The sequence below is a fragment of the Budorcas taxicolor genome, chromosome X (assembly GCF_023091745.1).
Source record: "Budorcas taxicolor isolate Tak-1 chromosome X, Takin1.1, whole genome shotgun sequence".
NCBI classification, from domain to species: Eukaryota; Metazoa; Chordata; class Mammalia; order Artiodactyla; family Bovidae; genus Budorcas; species Budorcas taxicolor.
In genome coordinates, this window is record NC_068935.1 from 17456424 (window position 1) to 17483496 (window position 27073).

At 40.4% G+C, this 27073-nt stretch overlaps 1 protein-coding gene across 1 annotated transcript in view; it reads right to left on the minus strand.

The window, feature by feature from the left end:
- GUCY2F (guanylate cyclase 2F, retinal) overlaps window positions 1-27073 on the minus strand; it is a 98010-nt gene that overhangs the window by 31902 nt on the left and 39035 nt on the right. Inside the window, exons 6-9 of the mRNA XM_052663733.1 lie at window positions 26020-26151; window positions 18921-19010; window positions 2813-2989; window positions 121-277 (exon numbers count right to left, since the gene is read on the minus strand). Of these exons, the coding sequence (XP_052519693.1) occupies window positions 121-277; window positions 2813-2989; window positions 18921-19010; window positions 26020-26151 (556 nt within the window). The remainder of the gene's footprint in view (window positions 1-120; window positions 278-2812; window positions 2990-18920; window positions 19011-26019; window positions 26152-27073) is intronic.

The window sequence follows — 27073 nt, forward strand, 5'->3', positions numbered from 1 at the left end:
GAGGCTGATTTTCAACAAAAGTGAGGAGTTGAATCAGCCTGAGGCTTTAATCCAAGGCATGCTCTCATGTGAACTTCGGAGTACCTTGTGTGCGTCACAAGGGCACAATACATTGCGTACCTTCTGCGGAAGGTTCCTCTTGGGAGAGTCTTAGGGTTTCCAAGATGTCATTAAAGCCATAATCTGTCACTTTGAGTACAAAACGCCCATCCACCACACAGTTCCGAGACTTCAGCCTCCCATGAGCAAACTCTCTGTGGTGTAAGTACTTCATGCCCTGCAGATTATACAAACAAGATTTATTTAGCAATTTATTTAACTGTTTTGTGCTTCTAGAGCCACTTTCTGAGATTGTTCACAGCTACTATGTTCTAGAATTCAGCTCTTTTCTCTTATATGCAGGCAAAGCCAAACTTTTGACAACAAGAATTGTTTCCAGGTCCCTTTTATCGCTAAAATTTTACACTTTGATGAAGAATCATATTTTGTGGAAGTAAAGAACTGTACATTATGGCAAGATTTATTGGCATTTCAAACACAGGATGGATCTATACACATATAATTGCCAAGAAATTAAAGATTCTGATCTTCCCCCCAAAGGTCTAGCCCAACTCTCATCCACTACTGGCAGGAATGGAAACTGACACAGCCTTTTGGGTGGGTAATTTGGAAACAGCAATCAAAATTGAAAGTATGCACACATACCCTGTGACCTGGGAATTTTACTTCTCCAAATGCTTGCGCATGTACACAAGGAGACACACACAAGAACGTTCTTTGCATCTCTGTTTTATATTATATAATTGGATATATAATAAATAGCTATCAAGAAGGGATGTCCAAATTGTGGTACATCCAAACTATGAAATATTTTGCAACAGCTAAAAAAATAACAAGATAAACCTGTATGTACTAATAGGGAACCATATCTAAGCCACAAAGTAAGTGAAAAAGAGGAAGTTGCAGAACTATGTGACAGTATGTATTTTAAAGAGCAAACAAAATCTATAATGATGTAAATACACACAAAATGAATTGCAAGGCTCATCACCAAACTGCGATTAGCAGTGATGAAGTTGGAGGGAGGATATGAAAGAGGGTTGAGTAATTGTCAATACTTTTCCCATATATATTTATATCATTTGACTTTCCAATTTAATTGAATATGTTTTTTATAAATAGACTTGTTTTATGTTCATAATTTATATAAAATATATAACTTTCATAAAATATGTAAGCATATAAAATATATGCAATTTATTTTATGTGTCTTTATAATTTAAAATAGACAATAAATAAGAAAGCCGAATACTACGCAGTTTGTTCAGCAATCTTATATGACATTCAAATGTGATGTACTGGGACTTTTTCAGATGACTTTAATCATTCAAATACAAATTCACCCATATTCTAGTGCAGTAATCTCAGAATTGTTTATGCTGAGTCCTTTTCAGTATCTGGCTCTATTTTGCAACTTGACACTCCTTTGTATGTATACATTTTACATCTTGCACCCTGGAAATTCTGTAGTCCCCAGTACTTCCAAGCAGAGTCTACAGTGGGTGAGATTTCTCCCAAGATGCTTGGGTTTCATTCATCATGGGCCTCAGAGGACTCATTCAGAGAACTCTCCCTTAACTCATGGGATTTTGCTTACGGAGTGAGTGGACAAAGTATTAGAATAGGAATTAGGAGATTTAAATTATATTATCAGCTCTGCCACTTAATAGCTGGTTGATAAATATTTATTGAGCACTATGTATGGTAGATACTATATTTTTTTAAAAAAAAAAACCTCATTTTGCTTCTCAGAGCCTCCATAAAAGGAGGCTAATCACAATTCTTTTATGCAAAATCGGAACAAAATAATGTCTATAAAGCTACCTTAAAAAGGGTTAGGCCACAATACAAGGGTCAAGACTTTGGTTAACATACAGAAAGCTCAACCAATCATTGATTATCCAGATCAGCTCACTACAGGTGCACATAGACACAATTTTCATATCATTCCAGGGATTTCATGGATTCCACTGAATTGCACACATGGACCCATTTGTGAACCCCACTGGCTGTTAACAGTCCTGGCCTCTGAGAATGGAAGTGCTGCCTGAGAGAATCAATGGTCTTTTTGGCTCTTGGTCATGCTGAGTTCCACATCTGTAACTATGGCATAGACCTATGTAAAGACCTATCACCTATTTCTAAACTGAACCACCTTCTAGAAGGTGAAAGCCAGGAGATGGGGCTAAGTAGAACTAAAGAGCCCAGGAATGAGCCCACCCCCACATCCAGAAAGCAGAGGAATGGGAAGGAAGAGGAGTGCTTAAGGCAGAAGAGTGCTCAATGGCTATAGGCGTGCGTGCTCAGTCACTTCAGTCATATCTGACTCTTTGCGACCTCATGGACTCTAACCCACCAGGCTCCTCTGTCCGGGTCTCCCAGTAAGAATACTGAAATGGAGTGCTTCTCCAGGGGATATTCTCCACCCATGGATCAAACCCACATCTCTTGCGTCCCCTACACTGGAGGCAGATTCTTTACCCACTGAGAAGCCCAATGGCTATAGAAGTACAGATAAATCTGGCCCTCAAATTGGTAGTGGGGGGAACAAACAAATTTTTTCTTTATCAGGACCTTATAATAGATATATAAAACAAATAACAAAGGTGCTGTGAGAAGAGGTGGGGGCCAACACAGGGAAGGAAGGTGGAGGGGTGATCCAAGGAAAATGACCAAAGGAAAATAAAACATCCCAAAATATTGAAGCTTTAATCTATGGGGAAAATCTTGGATTTTCAGTCTTTCCATTAACCTTGATGAGATCCAGCAGGAGTGATGATTTAAACATCCAATCTAGTTTCACATCCTGATTCATCAGTATGTCTTCCAGGCTCCTTCGGGAACAGAATTCTGTCACAATGGCAAACATCCCCGAATCATAGAAGAAGCCCACCAAAGGGTTAATATTCTCATGACGCAGGTCCTTCATCTGGAAACAGAGGGAGAGAAGAGAGTCACAGCTGTTCTGTCTCAGTTGGAGTTGGGGCCTTCTTCCTGTTTCTTTAGGGACTCTTGACAGAGTGCAGTTCAGTGACCTAGAAATACTAAAAAAGGTTAGAACAGTAAGAGGTGGAATAGATTGCTTTTCTGTGAATATTCATCCAGTCAGCATCTATTAAAATAAATAGCTTCTATAAACATCAGGCCAAAGCTTATAAAATTTGTTTCAGAAGAAATATTTAGAATTTGGACAACATTTTGCCTTTGTATCCATTCATTTTTTTCACTAACATGAGAAACATTTAGGGTGTCCTAACAATGTCCAAGGCATAGAATGCATGCTAGTGATACAAAGATAAACAAACTGAAATCAATGCCCTGAAAGGGGTCATATTCAAAGAGAGGTGATAGACACACAAACTGACTGACGCATTTCCATGTGAAATGACTTTTATCGAAGGGAGAGCAGGATGCTAGTGGAGCTCAGATGGGAAGTGTTTAATTCAGCCTTGGAGGTCAGAGAAGACTTGCCTGAGGAGGTAATGTCTGAACCATCATGAAGGGCAAGTAAGAGCTGACCACACGAAGGTAACGTGGTGGCAGGGGGCGGGGCACCCAAGAGGAAGAGCATGTTATGCTGAGGAAACTGCAACAGGTTTAGGGTGGCCAGAACACAGTGTACAGGAAAGAATATGAGGCATGAGGCTGGAGAGAGAGACAGGAGCCACATCCTGTGCAGCTTTGAGAACTCTACTATAGAATTCAAAATTAATATTATGGGCACTAAACGATTAGTATCTATTATTATTAATATTTAATGGGGGATGAGACAGAAAAGCGCTCCATGATTACTTCTAGATTTCTTCTTGGATTCCTGGATAGATGGCTGTGATATACCTCAATATAAGGAATTCAGGAGGTTTCATAGTGAATATGTTGGTACCCCACCCATATTCCCTTTACCGTGCATCTCCCAGCTGCTGTAAATGTTAGCTGATCATTCACAGTTGCTCCATTCTCTTGAAAATTGTCCTAGAGCCCAACACAAAGGGGAGCTATCTTACTTGAAATGTTAGAGCCCACCCACAGATCCCAGGTAATGACTGACTGACTGGGAGTGGTACAAAAGTTCAACTCCCTAGCCTCAAAGGGGAACTCATGGTATAACTTGTGTGGCAGTATTTCTCCCATAGGATCATAGTGAAGCTAGTCTCAAGCTGAGATCACATACTTGCTGAGCTTTTACTTCTGCCTTATCCTGCATTCCTCTCCCTTTAACTGCCTTACTCTGCATTCCACTCCCTTTCTCTTGAGAGCATTCTTTCAATGAGTAATTTGAACAAGAATTCCCATCTCAGGCTCAGCTTTTAGAGAATCTGACCTAAGAGAGTGGGAAACAAATTTTGGGTGATGAGAAGACTGATTAATTCAGTTTGAGACATGTTAAGAATGAAGGGCCTGTGGAACATCAAGTTGGAAACATTTCAAAGATGGCTAGAGATAATCAGAGTTTGAAGCTCAGGAGAAAAGTGTATTCTGGATAAATAGACCTGGGAATTGTAAACATGTAAATGGTAGATGAAATTAATGGGAGTGAATGAGATAACCCAAGGAAGTATATAGAATAAAAAGAAAAGGGAGGAATTTCAACATTTAAAGGATGAGGAAAGGAAGAACATCCCACATAAACACTTAGAAATGGGACTAAAGAGAAAGGCTTATTTAGAACATTATGAACACCACAAGAAGAGTTTCAGGAAGGTGAGATAAATGCTGGAAGGAATTTCAGGAAAATGTGATAAATACCAGAGAGGTCAAGTAAGATGAGAACAACTACACCTAGACACATCATCAGAGAAGGCAATGGCACCCCACTCCAGTACTCTTGCCTGGAAAATCCCATGGATGGAGGAGCCTGGAAGGCTGCAGTCCATGGGGTCGCTAAGAGACACACACAACCGAGCGACTTCCCTTTCACTTTTCACTTTCATGCACTGGAGAAGGAAATGGCAACTCACTCCAGTGTTCTTGCCTGGAGAATCTGAGGGACGGGGGAGCCTGGTGGGCTGCCGTCTATGGGGTCGCACAGAGTCGGACACGACTGAAGCGACTTAGCAGCAGCAGCAGAAGAAACATCATAATCAAACTCCTAAAATCTAAAGATAAATTTTTGCAGGCAGTCAGAGAATATACAAAAACCTCTTCATCATTAAAAAAAAAAAAGTTAGAGTCAAAAGGACATGTGTGAAAAAACCTTCAGGTAATATGAAATCCAATAGTAAAACATTTAATTCTTTCCCTTTAGAGTCAAAAGTAAGACAAGGATGTCTTCCTTCACCATTTCTACTCAATATTGTATAATAGTATCAAAACATTGGTGAGAAAATTTAAAGAAAACTTAAACAAAGATCTGTACCACATTAATGGACTGGAAGACTCAATATTGTTAAGATATCCATTTTCCCTAAATTGATTTATAAATTCATATAATCCCCCATGAAAAATTCCAGAAGCGTTTATTAAAGTAATAGACTAGTAGATTTAAGAACTTATTGAAAATTAAAATGAACTACCCTAACAAAAACAATCTTGCAAAAGAACAATTTGCAGAGCTTACACAACCTAACTACAGGACTTACTCTAGAGCTATGATAATCAAGACAGTGTGATATTGGCAGTAGGATACACTGATGAGTTAATGAAACAGAGTAGAAAGTCCAAAAACATACCCACACATATATAGTCAGTTAATTTTTCATCAAGTTGAAAAGTTAATTAAATGGAGACAGGAAAGCCTTTTGTAAACAATTGTTACTGGAACACTGGATATCTCTATGGAAAAAAAATTAACTGTGACCACTACTCTCAGTCCATATACAAAACGAATTCAAAATGAATCATAACTCTATATCTAAAATCTTGGAATAGGCAAAGATTTCTGAGCCACAAAATACAATAAAATAATAACTTGGATTTCCTCAAAATTAAAGTTTGCTCATCAACAGATACCATTAAATGAATAGGTCACAGATTGAGAAAAAATATTGTAAAACATATATCTGACCAAAAGCAGGATATATAAAAGAATATCTACATGTCAACAATTAAAAGACAAAACTCTCAATTTTTTAAAAATGGGCAAAAACATAAAAAGACAAGTAACAAAAGAAGATATAGAAATGAATTATAAGCACTTGAAAGGGTGCTCAATAACTTTAGTTATCATGAAAATGCAAATTAAAATCACAACAATAAAACATTTTCTACACACTGGAAAGTTTTGCAGTATCAGAAATCTGTATCAAAAAGACAAATGTTACTGAGAATTTAAAGCAACTGGAACATTTGTACATTTCTAACAGGAGAGTAAAATTTTATAACCAATTTGGAGAACTGTTTGTGCATTTCATGTAAGTTATACTTACATCTACTCTATGACTCAGACTATTAAGTATTTACCCAAGAGAAGTGAAAATATATGTTCACAAAAATACTTGCACAAAAATGTTTATAGTTGCTTATGAAAAGACAACCCAACACACGAATCATCAGAAAAATGCAAATCTAAATTAAAATGCAGTATCATCTCCCACCCACTAGGATGGCTACTATACAATTTTTAAAAAATAGTTAATAAGTGTCAGCAAGGAAATTAGAACTCATGTGCACTGTTGGTAGGACTGTAAAATGGTGCAACTGCTATGGAAAACAGTATGGAGGTTACTCAAAAAATTAAAATTAGAACTACAATATGATCCAGAAATTCCACTCCCTGGTATGTATACAAAGAATTGAAAGGTGGATTTCAGAGAGATATTTGCATATACATATTCATAGCAACCCAAATGTCCATCAAGAAATGAATGAACAACATAAAATGGAATATTATTCAGCCTTTAAAAGGAAAACTATTCACAAGTTACCACATGGACGAATCTTGAAGACATTATCCTAAGTGAAATACACCAGTCACAGAAAGACAAATACCATATTATTCCACTTATATAAGGTGTCTAAAGTAGTCAAATCCATGGAAATAGAAAGTAGAATAATGGCTATCCAGAAATACAAGGAGGGGAAAAAGGTGAGTTGCTATATAATGGGAACAGAGTTTTATGTTTGCAAGATGAAAAAGTTCTAGAGATGTGTTTCACAGCAATTCGAGTATATTTAACACTGCCAAACTGTACATTTAAAAATTGTTAAGATGGTAAAATTTACATAATGTGTTTTTCATAATTAAACAAATATATGTGGTTGCCTTAATCATAATGCCAGAAAAAACGAGAAACAAGCCAAATTTTCATCAAGAAAATTATAAACAAACTGTGATACATTCATAAAATGAAATACTACTCAGCCTTTTTTTAAAATGAACTGATACCGATACATGTAAAAACATGCATTTATCTTAAAACGTGCTGTATTGAGAGAAAAAAGGAGTGTACATTCTATCATTCCACTTACATGAAATTCAACAACAGAAATAAAACACTAAGTCATGGTGATAGATATCAGAAAAATTGTTGCCTCTGGACCAAAAAAAAATTGACTGATAAGGGAAATGGGATTTTCTGGGGTGATGAACATATTCTGTATCTTGTTTTGAGGAATGGTTGCATAGATAAATGCAGTTATCAAAATTCATTGCACAGACCATCTAATTATTCCTAAATAAAAAATATATTGGAAAAGACCCTGATGCTGGGAAAAATTAAAGGCAAAAGGAGAAGGGGGCGGCAGAGGATGAGACTGTTAGATGGTATCACCAACTGACTCAATGGACATGAATTTGAGCAAACTCCAGGAGATAGTGGAGAACAGGAAAGCCTGGCATGCTGCAGTTCATGGAGTCACAGAGTCGGGCATACTTTAGCAACTGAACAACGACAAAAAAATGTATTTTCAAAACACAATGAGACATTCAGTTCAGTTCAGTTCAGTCGCTCATTCGCGTCCAACTCTTTGCGACCCAATGAATCACAGCACGCCAGGCCTCCCTGTCCATCACCATCTCCTGGAGTTCACTCAGACTCAACGTTCCTCGAGTCCGTGATGCCATCCATCCATCTCATCCTCTGTCGTCCCCTTCCCCTCCTGCCCCCAATACTTCCCAGCATCAGAGTCTTTTCTAATGAGTCAACTCTTCGTATGAGGTGGCCAAAGTACTGGAGCTTCAGCTTTACCATCATCCCTTCCAAAGTAATCCCAGGGTTGATCTCCTTCAGAATGGACTGGTTGGATCTCCTTGCAGTCCAAGGGACTCTCAAGAGTCTTCTCCAACACCACAGTTCAAAAGCATCAATTCTTCAGCACTCAACCTTCTTCACAGTCCAACTCTCACATCCATACATGACCACTGGAAAAACCATAGCCTTGACTAGACGGACCTTAGTCGGCAAAGTAATGTCTCTGCTTTTGAATATACTATCTAGGTTGGTCATAACTTTTCTTCCAAGGAGTAAGCGTCTTTTAATTTCATGGCTGCAGTCACCATCTGCAGTGATTTTGGAGCCCCCCAAAATAAAGTCTGACACTGTTTCCACTGTTTCCCCACCTATTTCCCATGAAGTGATGGGACCAGATGCCATGATCTTCGTTTTCTGAATGTTGAGCTTTAAGCCAACTTTTTCACTCTCCTCTTTCACTTTTATCAAGAGGCTTTTTAGTCCTCTTCACTTTCTGCAATAACGGTGGTGTCATCTGCATATCTGAGGTTATTGATATTTCTCCCAGCAATCTTGATTCCAGCTCGTGTTTCTTCCAGTCCAGCGTTTCTCATGATGTACTCTCCATATAAGTTAAATAAGCAGGGTGACAATATACAGCCTTGACACACTCCTTTTCCTATTTGGAACCAGTCTGTTGTTCCATGTCCAGTTCTAACTGTTGGTTCCTGACCTGCATACAGATTTCTCAAGAGGCAGGTTAGGTGGTCTTGTATTCCCATCTCTTTCAGAATTTTCCACAGTTTATTGTGATCCACACAGTCAAAGGCTTTGGCATAGTCAATAAAGCAGAAATAGATGTTTTTCTGGAACTCTCTACAAGACCTTTTAGAACTAACACCCAAAAAAGATGTCCTTTTCATTACAGGGGACTGGAATGCTAAAGTAGGAAGTCAAGAAACACCTGGAGTAACAGGCTAATTTGGCCTTGGAAGGTGGAATGAAGCAGGGCAAAGACTAATAGAGTTTTGCCAAGAAAATGCACTGGTCAGAGCAAACACCCCCTTCCAACAACACAAGAGAAGACTCTACACATGGACATCACCAGATGGTCAACACCGAAATCAGATTGATTATATTCTTTGCAGCCAAAGATGGAGAAGCTCTATAGAGTCAATAAAAACAAGACCAGGAGCTGACTGTGGCTCAGATCATGAACTCCTTATTACCAAATTCAGACTCAAATTGAAGAAAGTAGGGAAAACCGCTAGACCATTCAAGTATGACCTAAATCAAATCCCTTATGATTATACAGTGGAAGTGAGAAATAGATTTAAGTGTCTAGATCTGATAGATAGAGTGCCTGATGAACTATGGAATGAGGTTCATGACATTGTACAGGAGACAGGGATCAAGACCATCCCCATGGAAAAGAAATGCAAAAAAGCAAAATGGCTGTCTGGGGAGGCCTTACAAATAGCTGTGAAAAGAAGAGAGGCGAAAAGCAAAGGAGAAAAGGAAAGATATAAGCATCTGAATGCAGACTTCCAAAGAATAGCAAGAAGAGATAAGAAAGCCTTCTTCAGCGATCAACGCAAAGAAATAGAGGAAAACAACAGAATGGGAAAGACTAGAGATCTCTTCAAGAAAATTAGAGATACCAAGAGAACATTTCATGCAATGAGACATTACAGGGAATGAAATAAGCCAGTGACACAAAGACAACTACTGTATGATTCTGCTTCTGTATAGTATCTAAAGTAGTCATATTCATAGAGACAGAATATAGACTGGTGGCTACCAGGTATTGACGGTGAGTAGGGAAAAGAAAAGTTTTGTTTAGTGGGTACAGAGTTTCAGTTTTACAACATGTAAAGCTGTGATGATCTGTTGTAAAATAATGTGAATATACTTAACACCTAGAGATGGTAATTTTTGTTGTTTCTATCTAATTAAAATAAAAATTTTGAAAACCACAATGAGATACCCATAGAAACCAATTATGCCTAAAACCAGATAAACTGACAATATGAAACATTGGTGATGAGGCAGAGTAAAAGGGAGCTCTCATAACTTGTGTGCAAGAAATGAAAATAGTAAAGGTTTGGTAGTGCCTTATAAAGTTAAACATGTACTATATTATAACATCCCTAGAGGAGGGCACGGCAACCCACTCCATTATTCTTGCCTAGAGAATCCCATGGACAGAGGAGCCTGGCAGTTTACCGTTCATAGGGTTACAAAGAGTCAGACACGACTGAAGCAACTTAGCACACACACACATATTTTAACATAGAAATTCCACTCCTAGGTATTTACCCAAGAGAAATTAAAATATGTGTCCATAAAACGACTTATCAAAAGCACATTCATATCAGTTTTATTCACAATAGCCCAAATTGGAACCAGCCTAAATGCCCATCAGTAGGAAAAATACATGGAGAAGGCAATGGCACCCCACTCCAGTACTATTGCCTGGAAAATCCCATGGACGGAGGAGCCTGGTGGGCTGCAGTCCATGGGGTCGCTAAGAGTCAGATACAACTGAGCGACTTCCCTTTCACTTTTCACTTTCATGCATTGGAGAAGGAAATGGCAACCCACACCAGTGTTCTTGCCTGGAGAATCCCAGAGACGGGGGAGCCTGGTGGGCTGCCGTCTATGGGGTCGCACAGAGTTGGACACGACTGAAGTGACTTAGCAGTAGCAGTAGCAGCAGGAAAAATACATACATTGTGTTATATCCATACAATTGACTACTACTCAGCAATGATGAGAACAAGCTATTTATACATGTAACATGAATGAATCAGTTAGTATGCTGTATGATTCCACTTACATAAGGTTATAGGATAAGCAAAATTAATTCAAGATAGGCCAAAAACCCAGAACAGTGGTTTCCTTTGTGGTATGGCAAGCGTGGGAGGGAGCATGAAATAATTTATTGATGAACACAAGGGAACTTTATTGAGAAAAAGAAATGTTTTCTATCAGAGGTCAGTGATCTTCTTCTGTCAATGTAAATATAGTAAATATTTTAGGCTTTGCAGATTATATATGATTTCTGCTGCAATAATCTTTGTTTTCATTTTTTACAACCTTAAAAAATGTAAAACACATTCTTAGCTCCCAGGATGTAAAAAACAGGCCAGGGACCCTATTCTATATCATAACAGAAGTCTAGATTATATGGGCATATCCTTTCATCAAAATTATATATCTATGATATGAGCATTTCAATGTATGTAATTTTACCTCAAAGATACAGAACTAAAAAATAACAACAATAATAATAACCAAGTAAGAGATGTGGGAAGTGAGTGGAGGTATAGATGAAATAATAATTGTAGTGTTGATAATTGTTGAAGTTGGGTGCTGGGCATATGGAGTTTAGTTAATCTGTTTACTTTGTATGTGTTTGTTATTTTCCATAATAAACATCTTTAAAAAGAAACACTTCTAGGATGTAGCTGAAGCAGTACTTAAATGGAAATTTCTAGCTTTAAGTGACTGTATTAGAAATTAAGAATCAATTATAAAAACTTCCAGCTCAAAAAAAAATTAGAAAAAAACAGCAAATTAAAAACAAAGAAACTAAGGGAAAGAAATAATCAGAATACAAATCAATGAAATAGAAAGCAGACATACAAAAGAGAAAAATCAACAAAGCCAAGTTTATTTCTGGGAAAGATTAATAAAATTGATAATCTTCTAGCAAAACTGATCAAGAAAGAGAAAATACAAATTATCAGTATCAGAAATGAAAATGGGAGCATCACTACAGATCCTAAAGCTATTTAAAAGATTGGATAAACATATTATATACAATTTTATGCCAGTAAAATTGACAAAATATATGAAATGGACAGCTTCCTTGTAAGCTGTAACTTACTAAAACAGGTACAGGAATAAATAGAAAGTTTGAATAGTCCAATATCTATTCAAGAAATTGAACCTGTAATTTAAAATCTCCACACAAAAAGAAGAACAACAGCAATATATTTAAAGAGATTTAAACAGAGAACTGACAAAATCAGGTTCGATTTTGATTCAGACTGCAGTGTGGAGAAAAGATATCACCAGTGGTGAAAATGGATGTGCATAGCATTAAAAAAAAAAAACTGCCAGTGGTTGCCAGTGGTTAGGGGGAGAAAGATGTGAATAGACAGAACATAGAGGATTTTTAGGGCACTGAAACTATCCTATATGTTACTGTCAATATAATGGTAGATATGTCATTATGCCTTTGTCAAAACTCACAGGATATACTACCTTATATGAACCCTAATGTAAGCTATGGACTTGGAGTGATAATGATGTGTCAATGCATGCTCATGGGTTATAATAAATGTACCATTCTGGTTCAGGATGTTGAATAGTGTGGGAGGCTGTGTACATGAGTGGGGGCAGGGGGTGATAGAAACTCTCTCTACTCTGCTCAGTTTTGTTGTGAACCTAAAACTGTTCCCCCAAAATTCTCTCTTTAAAAAGAAAGACAGTAGCAGTAGCTCTAGTGGGTGATGAAGGGGGCTTGGACCAGGATGATAACAGTAAAAATAAAGGAAGAGAGGAACATAGGAGGTTTAAGGAAAATGGAGAAGCTTTGAAAGATGGGTTGTAGAAACCAATAAAGTACTGTAATGGACTTAAAGGACAATGTTAAGGTGCATTTTAAGATGAGAGACATGAATTTATAGTGGAAACAATATACTTTGCATGACTTTCTGCCATAATGCTTGGTTGTTCAAGTGTAGGCACAAAGAAAGTCAAGAGTTAGGGTCATCCAGAATATGAGTTTTACAAATTTACCTGACCAAAAAGACAGATATAATGTTTTCAAATGATCAATTATGTAATCTAAGGTGGACCTGGAAGAAGATGAAAGAAGGGCTTATGCAGTGGGTGACAGTAGAGGTCTGGAAGACCCAATGAAAGTATAGGTACAGTTCAAAGAAGAGAAGGCTATAGTCAGAGAGTGTGATGTTTGAATCTATGATTTTGGAAGTAAAGCATTTTCAGTAGCAATTATAGATAACGACAAAGCCCAAGGTATAATGATAGCAGTGGGTAGCTAAAGTGAAATGGAAGAGAAGATGATCAGAGATGTAATCTCTGGAACTAAGGCAAGGAACTAAGTAGCCAGGGTATTAGATGATACAGGGAGTATGCTGCTCAGTTCCACATAATGGGAAAGAACATGAGACTGAGAGACAGATAGGGCTTGATTTTCCTACATACACCTTTGCAGAAGTTGGGACCCTAAAAGATGTTGGAAGTCATCAGTCCTTTGGCTTCTGACTCCAGCTATTTCTCTTTCAGGAACATCGATCTGACTGTATAGGACTCCCTTCTGTAGCTGGCTCACCAAGATGTGTTTTCCAGTCTGGCGCCTGGCACCCAGACCTCAACATTTCAAGGTCATGAAAGCACAGAAGTAGTCAAAGCAGTGTTGGACTCACAATGATAGCATCGTCAGAACACCTTCCTGTTTCACAGAAGTACTGCTGCTGCTCTTAAGTCATTTCAGTCATCTCCGACTCCGTGCGACCCCATAGACGGCAGCCCACCAGACTCCTCCATCCCTGGGATTCTCCAGGCAAGAATATTGGAGTGGGTTGCCATTTACTCCTCCAATGCATGCATGCGACCCCATAGATGGCAGCCCACCAGGCTCCTCCATCCACGGGATTCTCCAGGCAAAAATACTGGAGTGGGTTGCCATTTCCTTCTCCACATAGAAGTACTACAAAGGAATTAAGACTTTTTACAAGGTAAATTCTGAAAAACTGTTCTGTACCCTCAGTTCAGTTCAGTCGCTCAGTCGTGTCCGACTCTTTGCGACCCCATGAATCACTGCACGCCAGGCCTCCCTGTCCATCACCAACTCCCGGAGTTCACTCAAACTCACGTCCATTGAGTCGGTGATGCCATCCAGCCATCTCATCCTCTGTCGTCCCCTTCTCCTCCTGCCCCCAGTCCCTCCCAGCATCAGAGTCTTTTCCAATCAGTCAACTCTTTGCATGAGGTGGCCAAAGTACTGGACTTTCAGCTGTAGCATCATTCCTTCCAAAGAACACCCAGGGCTGATCTCCTTCAGAATGGACTGGTTGGATCTCCTTGCAGTCCAAGGGACTCTCAAGAGTCTTCTCCAACACCACAGTTCAAAAGCATCAATTCTTCAGTGCTCAGCTTTCTTCACAGTCCAACTCTCACATCCATACATGACCACTGGAAAAACCACAGCCTTGACTAGATGGACCTTAGTCGGCAAAGTAATGTCTCTGCTTTTGAATATGCTATCTAGGTTGGTGACAACTTTCCTTCCAAGGAGCAAGTGTCTTTTAATTTCATGGCTGCAGTCACCATCTGCAGTGATTTTGGAGCCCCCCAAAATAAAGTCTGACACTGTTTCCACTGTTTCCCCATCTATTTCCCATGAAGTGATGGGACCAGATGCCATGATCTTCGTTTTCTGAATGTAGAGCTTTAAGCCAACTTTTTCACTCTCCTCTTTCACTCTCATCAAGAGGCTTTTTAGTTCCTCTTCACTTTCTGCCATAAGGGTGATGTCATCTGAATATCTGAGTTTATGATAATTTTCCCGGCAATCTTGATTCCAGCTTGTGCTTCTTCCAGCCCAGTGTTTCTCATGATGTACTCTGCATAAAAGTTAAATACACCCTTCTGCTGCTGCTAAGTCACTTCAGTCATGTCCAACTCTGTGCGACCTCATAGATGGCAGCCCACCAGGCTCCCCTGTCCCTGGGATTCTCTAGGCAAGAACACTGGAGTGGGTTGCCATTTCCTTCTCCAGTACACGAAAGGGAAAAGAGAAGGGGAAGTCGCTCAGTCGTATCCGACTCTGTGCAACCCCATGGACTGCAGCCTACCAGGCTCCTCTGCCCGTGGGATTTCCCAGGCAAGAATACTGGAGTGGGGTGCCATTGCCTTCTCTAGGACTGAGTTAATACCTGCACTGACATGGCAACACAAGTCAGTAAGGGAGCACAAAAAGATGTCATAAGGATAATTGAGCTGTTTCAAACCCTGAAAGATGATGCTGTGAAAGTGCTGCACTCAATATGCCACCAAATTTGGAAAACTCAGCAGTGGCCACAGGACTGGAAAAGGTCAGCTTTCATTCCAATCCCAAAGAAAGGCAATGCCGAAGAATGCTCAAACTACCACACAACTGCACTCATCTCACATGCTAGTAAAGTAATGCTCAAAATTCTCCAAGCCAGGCTTCAGCATTACATGAACCATGAACTTCCTGATGTTCCAGCTGGTTTTAGAAAAGGCAGAGGAACCAGAGATCAAACTGCCAACATCCATTGGATCATGGAAAAAGCAAGAGAGTTCCAGAAAAACATCTATTTCTGCTTTATTGATAATGCCAAAGCCTTTGACTGTGTGGATCACAATAAACTGTGGAAAATCCTGAAAGACATGGGAATACCAGACCACCTGACCTGCCTCTTGAGAAATCTGTATGCAGGTCAGGAACCAACAGTTAGACCTGGACATGAAACAATAGACCGGTTCCAAACAGGAAAAGCAGTGCGTCAAGGCTGTATACTGTCACCCTGCTTATTTAACTTATATGGAGAGTACATCATGAGAAACGCTGGGCTGGAAGAAGCACAAGCTGGAATCAAGATTGCTGGGAGAAATATCAATAACTTCAGATATGCAGATGACACCACCCTTATGGCAGAAAGTGAAGAGGAACTAAAAAGCCTCTTGATGAGAGTGAAAGAGGAGAGTGAAAAAGTTGGCTTAAAGCTCAACATTCAGAAAACGAAGATCATGGCATCTGGTCCCATCACTTCATGGGAAATAGATGGGGAAACAGTGGAAACAGTGTCAGACTTTATTTTGGGGGGCTCCAAAATCACTGCAGATGGTGACTGCAGCCATGAAATTAAAAGACACTTGCTCCTTGGAAGGAAAGTTGTCACCAACCTAGATAGCATATTCAAAAGCAGAGACATTACTTTGCCGACTAAGGTCCATCTAGTCAAGGCTATGGTTTTTCCTGTGGTCATGTATGGATGTGAGAGTTGGACTGTGAAGAAAGCTGAGCACTGAAGAATTGATGCTTTTGAACTGTGGTGTTGGAGAAGACTCTTGAGAGTCCCTTGGACTGCAAGGAGATCCAACCAGTCCATTCTAAAGGAGATCAGCCCTGGGATTTCTTTGGAAGGAATGATGCTACAGCTGAAAGTCCAGTACTTTGGCCACCTCATGCGAAGAGTTGACTCATTGGAAAAGACTCTGATGCTGGGAGGGATTGAGGGCAGGAGGAGAAGGCGATGACAGAGGATGAGATGGCTGGATGGCATCACCGACTCGATGGATGTGAGTTTGAGTGAACTCCGGGAGTTGGTGATGGACAGGGAGGCCTGGTGTGCTGCAACTCATGAGGTCACAAAGAGTCAGACAAGACTGAGCAACTGAACTGAACTGAAGGATAATAGGAGCCAGTTTTCTAACTGTTGGATAATGGAGTTACAAATATGAAAAGGAAAAGAAAAGAATGAACTCTGTGGCATTCATTTATAATGCGAAGTATTAGATATAATAGACACATAGATATATACATAGATAAATAGATATATAGATAGACTGAATGAAACTAAAACCACTGATTTAAATGTATGAATAAATGGTAAAGAAGGTAAGGCTCTTTCTTACTGTACAATCCCAACAAATAAACATAGAAAGAATGCTAGAGTTAGAGGGTCATTAATGGATGATAAAATTAGTAGTAAAAATTTGATGAAAAACAGGATATTTATACAGACTCAAAGTATTAATTACAATGGAGAAAAATAACAGTAGCCTTACAGTGGCAAAATCTGATAGACACCACCTAAACCAAGTGATCACAATGAATATCATGCACATCCAAATAAGAATGTCTTTGTTTTCAGGAAATAAACACTGATGTATTTAGAGGTAAAAGGGTGTGATGTCTACACCTCACACTCAAATGGTTCAGAAAAGAAGAATATATAGTCATCCCTCGGTATCCACTGGGGATTGATTCCAGGACCTGTGATGATACCAAAACCCATGGATGTTGAAGTCCCTTATATAAAATAGTATGATGGACCCTCCATATCCTTGTGTTTTACACCTGCATATTCAATCAGTTCAAGGTTGGTTAAATTGGGGTAGTGGAACCTGTGGATTCTGAAGGCCAACTGTACATAAATTTATAAACAGAGAATCAAAAGCACTAGGTAAAATATAAACAACCTGGGTGGGGTGTACAGGAGTTCCTTGAGTTATTTTTGTAGCTTCTCTGTAAGTTTGAAATTATATCAAAATTTTAAATTACCCAAAAAAGATATCATGGATGCACTCTACCTTGGACCTTCTTATTTCCACATTTCTAGCGTAGTAGTTCCCCTAGGTCTGGCTGTTTTGGCTCCATACTTTGGATCTAGCTCTTTGTTTGGCATTCCAGATCATCAAGCCAGTGTGCAACTACCTATTCTAGCTCTGATCTTGGTCTCCCTTCTGGATTCATCCTCATTATTTTTCCTTCAGCTCCAGGTATCAGAACCACATGCAGGGCTTCCCTGGTGGCTCAGTGGTAAAGAATCCACCTGCCAATGCAGGAGACACAGTTTCGATCCCTGATCCCAGAAGATCCCACATGCTGAGGAGCAACTAAGCCCATACACCACAACTATTGCGCCTGTGCTGTAGAGCCCACAAGGCACAAGTATTGAAGCCCACATACCCTAGAGTCCATACTCCATGACGGGAGAAGCCACTGTAATGAGAAGCCTGAGCACTGCAACTAGAGAAAAGCCCAAGCAGCAACAAAGACCCAGAACAGTGAAAAATGAATAAACAATTTCTTAAAAAACAACTACATGTAAGGGAAACACCAAATCATAACATCTCATTGGGATCCATGGGTCATAGCTGGTCTCCCATAGGCCACACCTCTTCCATGTCCCCATGTCCTTTGTTTTCTCACTAGTTCTGAATATAGCATGTGCCTCATTCAAACCTAATGGATTGATTTGAACTTGCCTGATTCAGAAATGTGAAGGAATCCATCATTATCTTCTAGGAATCCCATTTTCATGAGTCTGATGGAACCAGACGGTCTCCACAAATCTTTTATGAACTCAAAGTTCAAGGAGCTGATCTTAAATGGTTTGAGAGGGAGCATCATCATCTCTGCCTCATCTATAGGCTGCTTCTTTAAACAACCCATCCAAGGACTTTCTGAATATAATTGGTGGGATTGGGAAGTCACCATTTGTCTTATATAAATAGAAATTACCAGATGACTTTTCTAGGTATAGCAGCTAGAGATTATGAAAGATTATGGGATATGTACTTAATAATAATCATAATAGCTACCATTTTACAAAGAAGCTGTATGTCAGGAAATGTGCAAGACACTATATATGTATCATCTTAACCCTGGGAAGCAGACATTAATATACTCCTTTCACAACTAAGGAAAGTAAAGCTCAGTGTTTAGGTGATTTGCTCAAGTTAATATGCCTCTTAAGTGGCAGAGCTGGGATTGAATCCTTCACATCTTCTTGACTCCGGACCCCATACTTTTGCCATTCCATCATATTGTCATAACAAGTCAGTCACCTCCCTGTAGTTTCCCTGTACTGATTTGTTAAAAGATCTTCCTAACAGTTGGTATTTGTTACTTTGGAGAAATGATTGGTTTCAGCGGGAATATGTTTAAGAGAGCGTTTTTCATACCATTTCAAATATGTCACTTGCACTTGATTCGACAGATTTAATGTCTCCGAAATTTCCAGAGGGGAATTTTTTCAGCCATACCCAATCACCCTAGAAAGAAAAGATAAAGAGTGTTGAGGAGCCTTAGTTGCCAACAGCTTTAGAGCAACTCTTCCCTTCCACACTAAGAGTTTATAGTTAGACCATCAACACACACAAGCTCTGTTCCTCTTTCTCACCCTCCACCCCATGGATATTCTGCGTTCCAAGCTAAAAAGGATGCCATACAGAGAAGTTACGTTTAAAATTCCAGTTAATTAAAGACAAGGAAACAATTGCAGGAATGCAGACCCCAGAAAAGGAATGCTACAACAGCCTGAATTCACTGCAGGAAGTGCTGGGTCATTTTGCTCATTCATGGCTAAGTGATGTAGCACCAGGTTTCCTGCAATGAATGGATATGGTTAGTGGTGCAATTCTGACTGCCTCAAGGCGTCTGTGGTGAGAGATGTAGGGCAGGAGATGCAGTGCAGCAAATGTTGCCTGCATTTACTTTGATCCATTTTTCTCTCATGGGACAGGCCATTTGGGGGCCTTTTATGCTTTAATCATAAACCAATTGGCTTCAACACCAATTAAACATTTTTTACCTGGATGTACAAGTGTACGACCACAGTAATATGAGTAATCTAGACTCTTTCAGAAGTCTATTTCTGAATTTTTAAGCACAAAACAGTGATTTTCTAAGGCTGCCTGTCAAGCCAAAAACAACAGTTATTTTATTGTCTTCACTTTAACACAGGTGCCTGCTAGATAATTTTCTCCTACATGCACAGCCTCGAGGATTCATCAGTTACCAAGCCCTATTTAGTTTCTGTCCAACCTAAATTTGAAAAGAAGCAATACATATATAGATATCTTTTTCTCTGTAATAATAATAATGCCTGACATTTGCACAGCGCTCTCTCCTCTTCCAAGTGCTTTCACATCTATTACCTATAGCCTGGAGATTCCATTTCAGGCTGCACCAATTTGTCATCAAGTAGAGATAATAAAGCAGAGAGCTCTATACAGTCAAATTCCAAGAATAAGAGAGTGTAGCCAGTCTCTTATTAAGGAATATATCCAGCTGTGGCATTGCATCTGGAGATGAGCCGGAGGCAAAGGCTAATAACAGGAGCTGCGGGCATCTGAGTTACTTGCCTCTACTGTGTGTCAGAGGGCACCTTCTAGCCAAGGAACTCAAAACTCTTTTAACTAGGAACTTGCTTTCAGGGGCCTTCAGCAGCTGAATAGAACTAGGCCAATCAGGCTCATGCTCACAAAGTTCAGAAAGGTAGTCTAGGAATAGTGCCTGTCTGCACTAGAATGGTGAAAGTACCAATTCCTGGTCTCTTGCCTAGCAACTCCCTGTATGTGGCCCCATACCAGCTACATCACAGTCACCAAGGAACTGATTATACAAAGATATAGACTGGCTGGCCAGATGAAAACATATGCATGTATGCACTTACCACATCGCTCTACTTAACCCCCCCAAATTGTATGCAATTATTTTATATTGTTAGGTTAATCATGCTTCCATTATGGCTTACAATTATAAAGGTATTTTATTTAAAAAAATAAAAGGTACTGGTTACAAAGGCCCATTCTCAGGCCCCACACTTACTCACTTAGTCATGGGAGTCATGAGGGCCTGACACCTCAAAGCTTTAGCCTTCAGAGGACTTTGTATTTTGTGCATTTGTGCTCAGTCGATCAGTTCTGCTCAACACTTTGCGGCCCTGTGGACTGTAGCCCTCAGTGTTCTTGCCTGGAGAATCCCAGGGACGGGGGAGCCTGGTGGGCTGCTGTCTATGGGGTCGCACAGAGTCGGACACGACTGAAGGGACTTAGCAGCAGCAGCAGCAGCAGCAGCAGCAGCAGGCTCCTCTGTCCATGGGATCTTCCAGGAAAGAATACTGGTCTGGGGTGCCATTTCTTCCTCCAGGGGATCTTCCTGGCCCAGGGATCAAACCCATGTCTTCTGTGTCTCCTGCATTGGCAGAAGGATTCTTTACCACTGAGCTACCTGCTCCTTTTCAGAGGACTCTGCCCAGGATCAAAGGCTGAAGTTTAAGCTGAAAGCATAAACTCTAACGAGAATTTACAAACTCAGCCCATGTGTGGGTTAAACACTGATGGTCATTAATGCCTTCCAGCACCTTTGCCATTCTATTACTTGCATCATGGTCACTGCTAGCTTCTATGGCACCTTTGTGTTAACTAGCAAAGGGTGCTTTCCTCAAGTTAAAATAGTAATTGTGAGGCTTCCCTGGTGGCTCAGAGGTTAAAGCGTCTGCCTCCAATGTGGGAGACCCGGGTTCGATCCCTGGGTCGGGAAGATCCCCTGGAGAAGGAAATGGCAACCCACTCCAGTATTCTTGCCTGGAGAATCCCATGGATGGAGGACCCTGGTAGGCTACAGTCCACAGGGTTGCAAAGAGTCAGACACGACTGAGCAACTTCACCTCACCTTGAGACTATTTATTACTTTGCAGCCTACGGAACCCCAGTGATGCTGGGCAGCAGCCCCAGCTGTATGTATCTATGCATATACCACATTCTCATTGACTCATACATCCTCCAGATGCCAGAAAACACACTCCCCCAGCAGCTTCAATACTCTGGCTACCACCAAACACTGCCTGCCAGGTAAGGCCTCTTTGCAGGTTTGGAGTCAGGCTGTAGAGGTGCTGGTGAGAAGCTGAAATTTGGCCTATAAAAATATTAGGCAGGAGAAAGAAGTACTCTCAAGAAACTCCAGGGGTATTGTCAAGGTAGCACAAAGTCAGGTGCATATTTGTTTACCAGTGACTATGTGCATAGTCGGCTATGCTGGTATACATGTAGATACGTGTGCAAGTTGCCCCACCACCTCATTCCAGAACTAGGCTGGGAGACCAGAATCCCTCTGCTCACTCATGCACCACTCTCATATAAGTTAGTATATGTCTACAATGTGAATAGTACCCTTTTAGATGTGGCCCCCTTGTGCAGTGTACAACCTGAGCATCAGTACTGGCAGCCCTGACTCTGCCTATAGCCAGTGCCTGTTACCTTCTTCCTGGAATCAGCCCTATTACAGACATGGCTTAGCTGTCTCTCTTGCTTATTAAGTTTTAATAAGTAGTTAAGCAGAGCTTTTTTCCTGCCAAATCACCAAATTTGAGAGCTTCACAGTTAAAGAAATTAAAGCCTGAAGTGATTAAATGACTGGCCCAAGGTCAGAAGGCTAGGTAGTAACAGAAGCAAGATCTTCCATCTCCCACTTTGTTGCTCTTTCTTCCCATGGGCTTTCTTTAGTTTGGGGGCTTTGTGTGTTTGTTTTAAGATTTAAAGACTTCTCACGAATATTATAAGCAAAATTTTATTGAGTCTGTGTGTGTCCTACTTTATTAATAATGAGGAAAAGGGAGGATATGGGCAGGTTTTATTTTTGCCACACATGCACCATTTGTTTTGTTTTGTTCTTTTGAGAGAAAGTGTGATAAAATATCAATACTTCACTCATCATTCATTTTTTAATTAAGAGGAAGAAACATCAAACTCTATCCACTAAAGTTTTTAAAGTCCATAAATTTTGCATTAAGGCCATGTTGTATTAACTAAGAGCCAAGAGAACTAGGTTCTACACCTGGCTTTGTCTCAAATTCAAGGGTGGCCTCCTACCAATGCAGGAGACATAAGAGACACAGGTTCAATCCCTGGGTCAGGAAGGTCCCATCCCTGGGTCAGGAAGGTCCCCTGGAGGAGGGCATGGCAACCCGCTCCAGTATTCTTGCCTGGAGAATCCCATGGACAAAGGAGCCTGGCAGGCCACAGACTATGGGGTTGCAAAGAGTCGGACACAAATGAAGTGACTTAGCATGCAGACATGCACGCTTAGGGTAGTCACCTCATTGGCCTGAGTCTCAGTTTCCACACCCACAGAGCTGGACTACTTGGATGATTTCTAAGCTCCTTTTCAGCTTTGATGATCTGATTCTGTGATGAGAGAGAGAGAAGATGGCTATGGAAAGGAAAGGGGTGGAAAGAGAGCTGCATGGGATCTAGAAGGTGGGAAGATAGAAAAAAAGGCTCTGGGAAAGAGAGATGGATGTGGAGGATGTGTGAAGGAGAGACAGAAATGGGACAAAGAGAAAAACACAGGGAAAAGTGGAGAGGCACAAGGAGTCAGAGAATGAAGAGGGAGAAACAGTTCAGTGGGTTCTCTCTGAGTGTGTCAGGGTGGCACTATCACTAGCCTCACCCTTCTTCCCTATACAGTGGCTATTAGAACAGATCCTGACATGTTCTCTTTGCATCTGCCATTCACAGCTCTTTCTCCCAAGCAGCCTGCTCAGCTAGCTTTCCTTTCACATCTTTGAGTGTATGTCTGAGATAAGGGCTGAGTTTCCTGTACAATTCCGGAGGATATGCACCCGTGCATCCCATCAAAGTGTGACTGTTTCAGTGTATTACAATGACTAGAAAGGCACGTCCTAGAGAAGCCTGTCCTTTGTTGTTAGGTATCTGCTACTCCAGGCACATCGTCTGGAGGTTCCATATCTTCCAGTAAAAAATCTTATGAAAAATCTCTTTAAACAGAAACTAGATAATGAATCTTCTTTAAAATATGCCTAATAGAGGGCCCTTTCAGAAGGCATACTGGACCTCTTTGTTTGGTCTGTTGATTTGATTGACTTCTGCTCTTACCCAAAGTCCTCCTCAACTCTAGCTAGACAGTTTTCTAGCTTCAGCTGTCTTCCTTTGCATGCTGACCTCATGGGGTGGTATTATTCTCACTAATACCCTCCTTTGTGCAGATAAACTTCCCCTATGGACTATGCAGTTCAGAAATACCCATGATCTGAATGACCAACAACAGTCATTATGGCAACTAACTCAACTGTCTGCCTCCTTCCAAATGCGGAAATATCTGACAGATTCTTAAAGGCCAATTATATACAGATGTTTATTTTTTTTCTCCTTCTTCATTCTATACTAAAACCTTCCAGCTCCACCAAATAAAACATACCACAATTCAACACATAAATTCTTCTGCAGAATCAGAGAATCATAGAACATTTGAGCCAGAAGAGGCCCCAGAGTTCTCTCAGTTCAGCAATTCTCAACCCTGGCTGCACATATAGGGGGACTTAAAAAAAAAAAAATAACACTGCCTGGGCCCACCCCAAACCAAGTGAACCAGAGTTAATAGGGGTGGAGCCTCATAGGTATTTTTTTGTTTCCCACAGTGCTTCCCAGGTGGTACTAGAGGTAAAGAACCTGCCTGCCAATGCAGGAGACATAAGACACACAGATTCCATCCCTGCGTCTAAAAGAACCCCTGGAGAAAGGGATGGCTACCCATTCCAGTATTCCTGCCTGAAGAATCCCATGGACAGAGGAGCCCGGTGGGCTACAGTCCATGGGGTTGCAAAGAGTTGGACATGAATGAAGCGACTGAGCATGTACACACAAGAGATTCTAATGAGCAGCCAAGATTAAGAATTTAGTTCAACCTCTCAATTTACAGATGAAAAACCAAGAGACTGCCTTAGCTGTCGAGATTTACTTCAGAATCAGAGGCATCAATACATTTTTAAAGCCAGCAGCCCCATTCCATTTGACGTTCAAAAGAGTGTCTTGAGATTACTTTGTCTTTGGTCTTTGAGAGTGTAGAATTTTTAATTCCCCAATAACTCAAGTTTACATTTGAATCAGATCTCCTCTTTGATTAAATTAAGTTCAAGGCAAGACCCAGAGGTTTCCTGCTCCAAATTTAAGTCAACACACTTCCCGTAAACTGAGCGAAGATATACCATACTAACCTTGGTGTTTTAAGTAGCTATAAATTATTTATCAAATGGATGAGAGCATTCAACTTGGATAATCCAGTGATGGAGAACCTAAAAATTCATTCTGACCTGTTTTGAACTTTCTTTGCAGTTACTATTAAAGTTGCGAGTGTTTGCTGCTTTGGGGAGTATCTTCAAACAAAACAAGGAAACCACACTGGAAAGGCCTCACTTTGGAGGGACAGAAAGGCAGTCTTGTTTCCCTTTTATCCACTGCTTAACTCTTTCCTGGGTTTCCCTGATAGCTCAGTTGGTAAAGAATCTGCCTGCAATGCAGGACCCCGGTTCAATTCCTGGGTGGGGAAGATCCCCTGGAGAAGGAATAGGCTACCCACTCCAGTGTTCTTGGGCTTCCCTTGTGGCTCAGCTGATAAAGAGTTCACCTGCAATGAGGGAGACCTGGGTTCGATCCCTGGGTTAGGAAGATCCCCTGGAGAAGGGAAAGGCTACCCACTCCCGTATTCTGGCCTAGAGAATTCCATGGACTGCACAGTCCATGGGGTTGCAAAAAGTCGGACACGACTGAGCAACTTTCACTTTAACTCTTTCCTGCTGAGAAAAAACAGTTCATCTCTCCAACCAATGTGAGATTTGTTTTGGTCACCAAATGCCAGTATTTTAGATAAGGGTTGGATTTGGGGTTGGATGTGGTCTTTTAAAGCTTGAAAGACAGAAATGTAAGTGAAATTAAAAGGATTTCTATTTTAGACAGCAGAAGGTAACCTGTTACTCCAAGAGTCAGTACAGACTGAGAAAAGAAATGAATAATTTTTAAAATATTTCCGTAATATCAGAGGATAACGGGTATAGGAAGAAGAACCAGAATATGAAGAGAAGAGCTTGTCCCAACCCTTACTCTATATAAAGCATATCTCTAGACATCACATCACAAACAGTTTGTTTAGGAAATCATTTCTTCTATTATTATACCTATGTCTTCTGGAATGAGTGACATGGTTAAGTGTTAAGACTGAGTCTCACAGACTTTTCTCCACATTCCTAGTAAGTAAATAGTGTGGAAAGATCAGTGAAGTTGTAAGTTAAGTAGGTTAGTTGCCGAGGAAAATCATGGTCAGCAGAATGAGTCTGTAAGGGGATAATGGATAAAAAAAACTTACCAAAAGGAAAGACGTACCAAAGCTTCAACATTTTTGCACAAAGACTAAGCAAGTTCTAAGTCACTGCCTCGTTTTAAAACCCAAGAAGCCAGCAGATTAGACAGCTGTTGAATATCCTACCTCATAAATCGCTATGTTGGAGTTTTCACAGGTAGCTGGAGTTAGACTCCCTGAAGAAAAGGAGAGTCTTGGGGACCTTCCACTCTGGACCTCCGACGTGATCTGAAAACTTACACTGGCATGACTTCCTCTCTGTGAAAGGATTAGGAAAGACAGTTTATGAACAAAATTATCACGATTAAGGACAGAGCACACAGCTATGTAGGTACTATGTTCATCTGGTATTTTTTTTTCTTTTTTTATTCCTAAGAAAGTAACTTTCCGAGTTGAGCTCTATAAACATGACATTTATTAATTTTTCCTATTGCCAGCATTTTTCTATGCTAGAATTGGTTCTTTGCTTCACCTCCATATGCCATAAAAGAAAGGCAAAGCTTTGCAGATATTTTCATCTCCTAGAGAAGTTAGAGTGATTCAGAGGGACAAGAAAGAACACCAGTCATAATTCAGTGTGGCACTCTCATTTACAGACAAAAATGAGAAAAAGATGAAAATCTAATGTTTTGAAAAAATCAGGCACAGAACTAGGACAGAACCCCACCCTTCTGGCTGTTAGGCCTAACTCTTTATGTTACACCATCTTGCGTGCATGCTCAGTCACTCAGTCGTGTCCAACTCTTTGTGACCTCATGGACTGTAGCCTGCCAGGTTCCTCTGTCCATGGAATTTTCCAGGCAAGAATACTGGAGTGGGTTGCCATTTCCTTCTCCAAGGGATCTTACCAACCCAGGGATCAAACCCACATCTGCAGTGGCAGGCAGATTCTTTACCACTGAACCACCTGGGAAGCCCATACCATCTTGAATGACATCCTTTTTCTATGCAGGCAAGCTTCATGACACAAGGTATCTCAGAAAGCAATAAGATGGTAGAGAGTAGATCATCTACCCATGATTTATAAGTCTGATGCTTTATAAGTCCAGGTGGTGCTAGTGGTAAAGAACTTGCTTGCTAATACAGGAGATGTAAGAGATGCAGGCTCAATCCCTGGGTTGGGAAGATGCCCTGAAGGAGGGCATGGCAACCCACTCCAGTATTCTTGCCTGGAGGATCC